At 49.5% G+C, this 10113-nt stretch overlaps 1 protein-coding gene across 1 annotated transcript; it reads right to left on the bottom strand.

The window, feature by feature from the left end:
* Positions 1-262: 262 nt before the first annotated feature.
* On the bottom strand, positions 263-6119 carry CHRNA10 (cholinergic receptor nicotinic alpha 10 subunit). The gene is made up of 5 exons (XM_070425514.1): positions 6029-6119; positions 3973-4118; positions 3426-3580; positions 1942-2474; positions 263-968 (listed from the first exon to the last, which is right to left on the bottom strand). The coding sequence occupies exons 1-5, from the start codon at positions 6102-6104 to the stop codon at positions 511-513; spliced, it is 1368 nt and encodes a 455-aa protein (XP_070281615.1). The 5' UTR covers positions 6105-6119; the 3' UTR covers positions 263-510.
* Between the last annotated feature and the right edge of the window lie 3994 nt (positions 6120-10113).

Below are 10113 nucleotides of genomic sequence, written 5' to 3'. Positions count from 1 at the left end.
TTGGGGCTTTGGAGCCAAATCTTTGTGCGGCCTCCTGCTCTGGAAACTAGATCATAAATCTGAATCCCCAAACCTCTTCCTTGAGCCCCTAGACAGGGACAGGCAAGACCAAGCTCCTATAACAGCAGCCACTGAGGAAGGGAGAGAAGGCAGGCAATGTTGCAGTTCTGTTTCTCATATAACTTGCACTCTCCCCACTGAAAACTCTAACATTCATTAATGAAGTTCAATTCTGTCCCTCTAGGGCTGCACTTTGACCTTGAACCTTCTTAGAGTTCTTCCCCTATAGGAATTAAGGGAGTGGCAAGCTCTAGATTTTTCTTAGAGATCAGGATACATAGACAACAAGTGCTCCCTCGTGGTTTGTGAAGTCGGCAGTGCTGACCCTGAGAGAGGGTGTCCCAGGCTCTAGGGTGCAGTGGGGAGAGACTGGATGGCCTATCTGAGGGCCAGCAACCACCTGGTCTTCCCATCCCTGTCGCGTTGCTGTGGCTGCGGCAGACCCCGGATTCACAGCGCCTGCACGAGCACCAGGAGGCTCATGACCAGGGCCATGGAGAAGAAGATGCCCAGGAAGAAGCGATCCATCACACGGGCCAGGCGTTTCCAGTCCTCGTGGCGGTGCTGGGCAGCCCGGTGGCTGCGGAAGGTGTTAGCAATGGTGGCTACATGGTGCAGCAGCTCTTCCTGATGGCACAGACACCGGGGCTCGTGGCAAGGGCCTGCTGGGGGGCCAGCCCCTCCCTCAGGAGGCTGGGGGCTGGGGGGTGACTTGTGCAGTCTAGACTTCCCACAGGGCTCCCCTCGTTCTCGCACGCACAGGCCCCGTGCCAGGTATCCCAGTAGGAAAGCCCGAGCCCAGGCCGGCACTGGACGGGCACTGGGACCACAGTAATGCAAGTTCATGATAAGGATAGTGAGCGCTGTGGAGAAGGTGACCATGGTCATGGTGGCCATGTAGTACTTCCCTGCAAAAGACAGAGCGAGCTGGGGCCCAGAAAAAGAGCTCAGGGGGCCTAAGCTCCCCAGCCCCCTCAGCATGAACAGGAACCCACCAAGAGGCTGTCGGACCCTCCAAGCCCAATGGATGAAAGAGGAAGGAGGTAAGGGCCAAGTCTCCCCAGTCCGCATTCCCACAAGTGGGTTCTCAGAAGCCAAGTGCTCGCTGATTTCCCCCCTCACTGCTGGAGGCTGCGTTTACCCACAAGTCACCTCTCTCATGGTTATGCCATGACATGGGGCCAGTGACTGATCCTTTCAGTACAGGGGGCCATACAACAGAACCTGCCCGTCGGTCTGTGGAGATGCTTCCCTGGGTTCATTAAGGTCCATTGCTTAGCACAGTGCTTGGCACAGTGGACACTCGGACACTTGGCCTGTCATTCTGACGCTGGGGGCAGTGACCTCCCTCCATCAGGTTCTTGGGAAAGGACTCTTTCCTCTGCCCCTTCCTGTAAGGCAGTGGTTCGCAACCTTGGCTGCACATTAGAATCACCTGGGAATCTTTTCAAAATCCTGATTTCTGGGCCTCATCCTCCGGAAATTCTGTTTCTTTGTTACTAATGTTGTGGCCTCACCCCATAACAAAGAAACAGAATTTCCGGAGGATGAGGCCCAGAAACCAGGATTTTAAAAAGATTCCCAGGTGATTCTAACGTGCAGCCAAGGTTGAGAACCACTGCTGTAAGGGAGGGTGTCCTCCCTGGAAGGGGCTTACTCCCTTCCCCTCAGTCTCGGGCACAGGCGTGCTCACAGGACGATCCCCTCACACACTGAAGCAGGGCCGCTCTGGCGACCCGGGCCCCGTCCCCGCACTGGTGGGGACCCGCACGCATCAGCCGGAGTGGGGAAGGGGGGGCCATTGTCTCGGAGGGGACGGCTCTCCCCGCACCCCCTACGCCCCCACCCCACTCCCACCCCGGCCGGCCCTCCCCCACTCACCGATGAGCGGCACGCTCTCGGCCGGCGGCATGCTCTCGGCCAGGATCAGCTGGAAGACCGTGAGCGCCAGCAGCACCGTGACGCCCAGGGACACCTTCTCGCCCGAGTCCGCGGGCAGGTGGAAGGCGAGCGGCGCGAGCAGCGAGATGAGCACGCAGGGCAGCAGCAGGTTGCACACGTAGGCGGCGGCGCGGCGGCGCAGCAGCAGCGTGAAGGTCACGTCGGGGTAGGGCTCGGAGCAGCAGCCGTAGGTGAGCACGCGCCGCCGCGCCGGCATGCCCAGCACGCGCCACTCCACGTTCTCCACGAAGTCGGCCAGGCTGGCGCCGCCGCCGCGCGCCCGCACGTCCAGCTGGTGCCCGCCGTGCGTCCAGGAGCCGAAGGTCAGGCCGCAGCGCTGCGCGTCGAACGGGAAGGCAGACACGTCCACGCGGCACGAGCTGCGCGTGATGGCCGGTGCGTCCCAGCGCACGGCGCCGTCGTGCCGCAGAACCACGTTGGTGCTGGCGGAGGCTGGAGGCTGCGTGTCTGCCCTGCGGGAGGCGGAGGATGGGGTGGGGGGGGGGGGGGGCTCCCTGAGGCAGTGGCCCGGGAGTCCTAGGCCACAGTGCCCCTGCAGGGAGGATAGTTTGTGCCCTGGGGAGGGCCCTGGGTGCTTTTGGAGGCCTGGAAGGGGCAGTGCCTGAAGGCCCAGAAAGGGTACTGATCTAGCCCAGGGTGGCAGGAAAAGGCCTCTGCAAAAGTTGGCACGTGGTGGCACAGTGACCTCTCCTGGGTGCCATCTGCTAAGATTGTGGAGGGGCCCCTGGGGGAATATGCAGAGCCATGTGATGTCTGGAAAACAGAACTGGCCCGGCCAGGGTGCTCAATGGTTGAGCATCGACCTATGAACTGAGAGGGCACAGTTCGATTCCTGGTCAGGGTTGTGGGTTGGATCCCTGTGGGGCATGAGGGAGGCAGCCGATCAATGGTTCTCTCTCATCATTGATGTTTCTCTTTCCCTCTTCCTTCCTCTCTAAAATCAATAAAAATAAAAACAAGAAAACAGAACTGACTTAGGCAGCATAAGGGGATTCCCCAGAGGGCCCTAGGCAGGCCTCCGGGGAGCCCTGAGACTCAGAGCCAGCCTGGAAGGGAGGAGTGTGCCATGAAGAGCACTGGTGCCCCTGAGCCCTCTCTGCCAGAGATACAGAACTGGCCTGGACCGCACAGTGGGTTCCTGGAAGACATTCAGCCTGGGTTGCCTTGGGACAGCCTCAAGTGGGGAAGCCATGGAGGGGCTGTGCGGGGCTATGAGGAAGCCCACTGTGCCATGTAGCCACCACTGCCAACACCTTCCTGCCAGATTAGAAGGGTCCCGGGGGACAACTTCCAGGGCAGCATAGCAGCTAGTTAGGTGGGGAAATGAGGGATAAGTGCCTACCCGGAACCAAGGGCAACTCCAGGGAGGGCTAGGAGAGGGGAGGGGCCCAGGCAGGCAGTACTTGTTATAGAGGACGATGTCTGGCCGCCACACTAGACTGCTGGGGATGCGGATGGCATCCAGGCCGCCGTAGTCATCGGGGTCCCATCGTAAGTAGGCATCTGTCCACTCCTGTCGGATCCACAGGTATAGGGTCAGCACCTGGTTGCGCTCATCCTAGTCGGGCAGGGAGTGGGCACAGATGTGGACACATGTGCATGCATTTCCTTCCCTGTGTGTGCAACTCACCTACAGAGCTCTAGTCAGTACCCACAAACCCAACTTGGCTGTACAGCCCAGTTCCCATCCAGGCCTTGTTGTGACCTTGACAGGTTCTTCTCTGGGCCTCAGCTTCCTTAGCAGTTATATGGGTGATAATCCGGGCAGGATTCAAGGGTGCAAAATTTTGGGCACACTGTGGGCACCTAACAGTATCCAAGTTAGTAGCTGTTATTGTTAATATTAATGTTTACAGAAAAGAATTGTTTGGTGAATAATCCCAGTCCCCCACCCCCAAATTCCTTGACACTGTCACCAGCACATTCCACAGTTGTACAACCACAATGTACCATGTCAATGATCTGGGACAATGTCACCTCCAGGGTCACGTTCAGAGTCTGGTCTGTATCCGCCACAGGTCTCAGGGCACTTGTATAGTTGGCAAAGAGGTCACGGAACAGCTTGTGAGCCAGCCTGCCCTCAGCTCCCAAGCATCCTGGGGGACAAGCAAGAAGGTTTACTCTAGTGCAGGAGCCTCTGCTCACACCCTGCACCTCCACAAGCCTGGGGCCGTCACCTGCTCCACTCTCTCAGTGGTCTGACTGGTCCTCCTGATGGCTGCCCTCTGTCCCCAGGCTGTGACTCTAGTTCTTCCCTGGCCTGCCTCCAGGGATGAATGAGGTGAAGTAGGTGGAGTGAATTGATACTCTTTTCTGAAGCAAGGCTGATGGGTTTCTTCCCTGCCTTTCCCTTCCCAAGGACCTGGATTCGGTCTGCCTTGCCACAAATGCTAGAAGGGCCTATATAGGCCACAAGAGCGCCAGCTCTCACCCAGGCATCTGAACCTCATTGCCTGGCTCCCTCCAGTCTCTCAAACCTGCCTCCACTCCTCCTGTTGCACTTCAGTTAATTTCTTCAAGGCTTCTGACACTGTAGGCCGGTCCCACCTAAAAACACACCCCATCCCTAGGCTTTTGTGACACACCATATTGTCCTTAGTTCCTGACTTAAGTATTGCTTCTCAGAATCCTGTTGTTGACACTCCTCTCCTTTTTCTCCGGTCCCCTGAGCTCCAGGTGCATATATACAACAATCCACTCTTGAATGTCCTGTGGGCATCTTAAACTCTCTAGGTCAAAACAGGAATTCATTTCCTTCCCCCATGCTCTGAAACCTCCTTGTTTGATGTTCCCCATCTCAGCAAACAGCACCCCCCAGTGACCTCAGCTGGAAACCTAGGAATTATCACTCTCCCTTCTCCTGTCGTTTACCCCTGCAGACCAACCAATACCCAAATCCTGTCAGCCATACTGCTGAGCATCTTTTGAATGTTAAATCGCATCTTCAGCTCAGGCCTCATCCTCCCTCTCATGGACCACAGCAGCAGCAGCCTCCTCACTGCTCCCTCTGGTCTCAGGCCCAGCCTCTCTAATCTTCCTCCACATTTCTGAGAGATCAAGCTATTTTTTGTCTTTCAATTTGTTTATCTGATGTATACGTTTATTGATTTACAGATATTGTACCAGCCTGCATCCCCAGAATAAATCCCACTTGTTTATGGTGTATGATCTTTTTAATGTTTTGTTGGATGCGATTTGCTAATATTTTGTTGAGGATTTTAGCATGCAAGTTTTTTTAAAAAATATATATTTTTATTGATTTCAGAGAGGAAGGGAGAGGAAGGGGAAAATAGAAACATCAACGATGGGAGAGAATCATTGATTGGCTGCCTCCTACATGCCCCACACTGGGGATCGAGCCCGCCACCCGGGCATGTGCCTTGACTGGGAATCAAACTGTGACCTCCTGGTTCATAGGTTGAAGCTCAACCACTGAGCCACACCGGCCGGGCTTTAATATATTTTAAAAATTGATTTTAGAGATAGGGGAAGGGAGAGAGAGAGAGTGGGAAACATTGATGAGAGAAACATCGATTGACTACCTCCTGCACGCCCTTCCCCCTCCCCACTGAGGATCAGGCTGAAACCAGGCACGTGCCCTGTCTGGAAATGAACAGGCAACATCTAGGTACATGGGAGGATGCTCAACCAACTGAACCACAGCCAGGCGAGATCAAGCTTTTGAACACACAAATCTGACCAGGCCAGTAACTGCTTAAAACCATTCAATGGCTCCTCATTGCCTACTGAATAAAGCCCCAACTCAGCCTGGCCTTCAAGGGCCCCTAGCTTTTCCAGTCCTATCTCTGGAAGTTCCCCTTACCTCACCCACCCGTCAGGCAAATCTCTCACCCTTTTCTGCACCCCCTCCTCCACACTCCCCCAACAACTTGTTCTCCTGCATAGGTAACTGCAGAGAGAAATGAAAAGAGAGATGTTTGGAGAGGACAAGAACAGCAAGCAGCAGCACTCAGAGAGGCCAGGCCTGGTTTACTGAGCTTCATACCTGGAAGGAGTGGGAGCAGGAACAGGAACAGAAGGCCCAGTCTGGAGAGGCCAAGGCAGTGGCTCCTGGGCCCCATGGCCCTGCGGGGCGGGTCTCTGGGTGTGAGCCTCCTGGCTCGACCTAGGGCAGCATCAGGGCCTGCTAGCAAGGATGGTGTGGACAACACCTGGAAGTCAGAAGAAGATCTTTGGTGGGTCCAGCTACCCACTGGGGAGCCCTGCAGCCCATCTGGTTATCAGACTCTCCTTTTTTGTACTTGTCCTTGGATTTTAGTACTTCTCCTTCTCTGCTGGACCTTGCCTCTTCTGGTCTCTGCCTCTGCCCTTTCCTCTGCCCCTCCCACTCCCTTTACCTCACACTCAGCTTCTCTGTCTCTGTTTCCTTCTGTCTATTTCTGCGTAACTCTTTCTTAGTCTCTCTTGGCTTCTCTGACTCAGATCTTCCTCTTCACTCTCTCTTCTTTTCTCCTTCTATCTTAGCCTCCCTGACTTCCTGCTTCCATTCCCCATACCTGGGCTCTGGATGAGCCTGGTGCATTCTCCATCAGGGTCAGGGACTACATCAGTCCTGATCCCTCGGAGGCACAGGACAGCAGGCCTCTCCTCTGGGCCCTTTTCATTAGCTTAATTACACCCGTGCAAGGGAATAGAGAAACTGAAACTGATACTTCAGGCCACTGGGACCTGAATTATTCAACTTCTGTAAGGCAGCACCCAGGCTCTGCTTAGGCCCAGCCTGAAGGGGTTGAGGGTAGAAAAATGCCAGGTTTAGGATCTGTAGGACACTGGGGCTTAAGGGTGTTAAGGGCCAGAACTTATGGATGGTAACTCTACTCCCAGCTCTGACACTCAGAGAGGTACTAAACAGATCTCTCCGGGTGGTTGGTGCCAGACAAACTCTCCATTCCTGCTGGGAATGGTGCTGAGCTGTATGCTGCTCCAGGTGGCAACACAGAGTAGGAAATGCAGCCCACTTCCTCACCTCTGAGTCTCCACAGCCATCCCAGTCCGAGCTTCAGTGTTCTCTTCTGCCCAAACACCATGGGCCAGGAAAAACACAGACTTTACTGGTAGAGTCACTTTCAGCTCTGCTTTTAATATATATATATATATTTTTCAGAGAGGAAGGGAGAGATAGAAACATCAATGATGAAAATCATTGATCAGTTACCTCCTGCACACCCCAAACTGGGATAAAGCCAAAGACCCGGGCATGTGCCCTTGACCGGAATTAAACCTGGGACCCTTCAGTCCACACACCGACACTTTATCCACTGAGCCAAACTGGCTAGGGCAGTACTGCACTGTTTTGATTACTATGGCTTTGTAGTTAAGTTTTGACATCAGAAAGTGTGTCTCCATACTTGTTCTTTTTCAAAATTGTTTTGGCTATTCAGGATCTCTTGAGATTCCACATGCATTTTAGGATGAGTTTTTCTATTTTTGAGAGAGAAAAAAACTGCTGCTGGGGTTTTGTTAGGAATTGCATTAAATCTGTAGATTGCTTTGGATAGTATGGACATCTTAGTATTAAATATTCCAATTCATGAGCATGGGATGTCTTTCCATTTGTGTCATCTTTAATGTTTTGTAATTTTCAGTATACATGTCTTTTGACTACTTGGTTAAGTTTAGTTCTATTTTATTGTTTTTTGAAGCTATTGTAAATAGAATTGTTTTCCTAACTTCCTTTTCATTGTTAGTGTATAGAAATGCAACTGAGTCTTGTGTAATTTTATATCTTGCTACTTTGCTGAATTCATCTAACGATACAGGATGCCCCCCCCCCCCAAAAAATGTATACACACTTTAACAGCTGATAGCTCAATTTTGAAAATGAAATACATTTTAATAAACACTGCCTTTATAATTATTCAAAGTGTGTGTATACATTTTTTGGGGGGACACTCTGTATTAGTTCTAACAATGCAGTGTTTTTTGTTTCTGTGGAATCTTTAGTTTTCTACATAAAAGATCATATCACCTGCAAACAGAGATAATTTTTTTTTAAATTTCAGACTCTACACTTCTTTTTAAAAAATTTTTAAAATATATTTTATTGATTTTTTTACAGAGAGGAAGAGAAAGGGATAGAGAGTTAGAAACATCAATGAGAGCGAAACATCAATCAGCTGCCTCCTACACAACCCCTACTGGGGATGTGCCCGTAACCAAGGTACATGCCCTAGACCGGAATCCAACCTGGGACCCTTCAGTCGGCAGGCCGACGCTCTAGCCACTGAGCCAAACCAGTTAGGGCAACAGAGATAAAATTTTAATTTTAACTATTAATTTTAATTATTTTTCAATTTGGATGTTTGTTGTCTTCCTTGCCTAATTGCCCTGGCTAGAATTTCCACTACTATATTGAATGGAAGTGGTAAAAGCAGACATCCTTGCCTTGGTCCTGATCTTAGAAAACGCTTTTACTTCACCACTGAGAATGCTTGTTGCTGGTTGGCTGTTATTATGCTCAAGTAGTTTCTTTCTATTCCTAGTTTATTGGACTTCTTTTTTTTTAAATCATGAAAGAATGTTCAATTTTGCCAAATGCTTTTTTCTGCTAATGTGGTTTATGACATTGATCAATTTCCACATATTGAGCCATTCTTGCATTCCAGGATTAAATCCCACTTGGTATGTAATCTTTTTAATATGCTACTGAATTTGGTTTTTGAGTAGTTTGTTGGGGATTTTTGGCATCAATATTTATAAAATGTATTGGCCTGTAGTTTCTTCTTTTAATGTGTTTTCTTGTCTGCCTTTGGTATCAGGGTTATGCGGCCTCATAAAATGAGTTATGAAGTGTTACCTCTTTAATTTTTTGTTTTGGTAACATTTGAGTATTGGTAAATAATTCTTTAAATGTTTGGTACAATTCACAAGACATTAGGTCCTGGGCTTTTATCAGATTTGTAAATTACTGATTCAATTTCCTTATAGTTATAGGTCTACTCAGACTTTATTTCTTCATGATGCAGTCATGATAGTTGTGTTCTAGGAATTTGTCTATTTCATCTAAATTATCTAATTTGTTGATGTACAGTGTTCTTATATTCCTGCACAACCAGTAGTAAATTCCCCACTTTCTCATTTTAGAAATTTGAGTCTTTGGTTTTTTAGTTTGTCTTGCAAAAGGTTTGCCAATTTTGTTGATCTTTGCAAAGAACTAATTTATAGTTTCATTTATTTTTTACAATTGTTTTCCTAATCTCTTTTGTTTCCTACCTCCTGTTAGCTTTGGTTTTAGTTTGTTCTTTTTCTGGTTCCTGAAGTTGTAGTTAGCTTGTTGATTTGAACTCATTCTTTTTTTTTTCTTAATATATTTTTATTGATTTCAGAGATGAAGGGAGAGAGAGAGAAACATCAATGATGAGAGAATCACCAATCAGCTGCCTCCTGCACGCCCCCTACTAGGGATCAACCCTTCAGTCCACAGGCTGAAGCTCTATCCACTGAGCCAAACTGGCCAGGGCTCATTCTTGTTTTTTTTATTTTTTTATTAAATCTTTATTGTTCAGATTATTACATTAGTTACTCTTTTTTTCCCACCATAACTCCCCTCCACCCAGTTCCCACCCCACCCTCCGCCCTCACTCCCCACCCATAGGTGTCCTCATCCATAGGTGCACGATTATTGTCTAATCTCTTCACTCACCCCCACACCCCTTTCCCCCGCCCCAAGAATAGTCGGTCCATTCCCATTCTATGTCCCTGATTCTATTACAATCACCAGTTCATACTGTTCATCAGATTATTTATTCACTTGATTTTTAGATTCACTTGTTGATAGATGTGTATTTGTTGTTCATAATTTGTATCTTTACCTTTTTCTTCTTCTTCCTCTTCTTAAAGGATTCCTTTCAGCATTTCATATAATACTGGTTTGGTGGTGATGAACTTCTTTAGCTTTTTCTTATCTGTGAAGCTCTTTATCTGGCCTTCACTTCTGAATGATAGCTTTGCTGGATAAAGTAGTCTTGGTTGTAGGTTCTTGGTATTCAGCACTTTGAATATTTCTTGCCACTCCCTTCTGGCCTGCAAAGTTTCTGTTGAGAAATCAGCTGACAGTCGTATGGGTACTCC

This window comes from Myotis yumanensis, unplaced genomic scaffold (assembly GCF_028538775.1).
Source record: "Myotis yumanensis isolate MYYU_CA2020_CCGP unplaced genomic scaffold, mMyoYum1.0.hap1 SCAF_10, whole genome shotgun sequence".
Taxonomy (NCBI): Eukaryota; Metazoa; Chordata; class Mammalia; order Chiroptera; family Vespertilionidae; genus Myotis; species Myotis yumanensis.
Note: the sequence above shows the minus strand (reverse complement) of the source record. Positions and strands in the feature narration are given on the sequence as shown.

Excerpts from the sequence above, each read along its gene's own strand:
- CHRNA10 (XM_070425514.1), bottom strand. The coding sequence starts at position 6,104 with ATGGGGCCCAGGAGCCACTGCCTTGGCCTCTCCAGACTGGGCCTTCTG. Across the intron at positions 3,581-3,972 it reads TGTCCCAGATCATTGACATG|GATGAGCGCAACCAGGTGCT; the intron begins GTACATTGTGGT and ends CTGCCCGACTAG. Across the intron at positions 2,475-3,425 it reads GACATCGTCCTCTATAACAA|GGCAGACACGCAGCCTCCAG; the intron begins GTACTGCCTGCC and ends CGCCTCCCGCAG.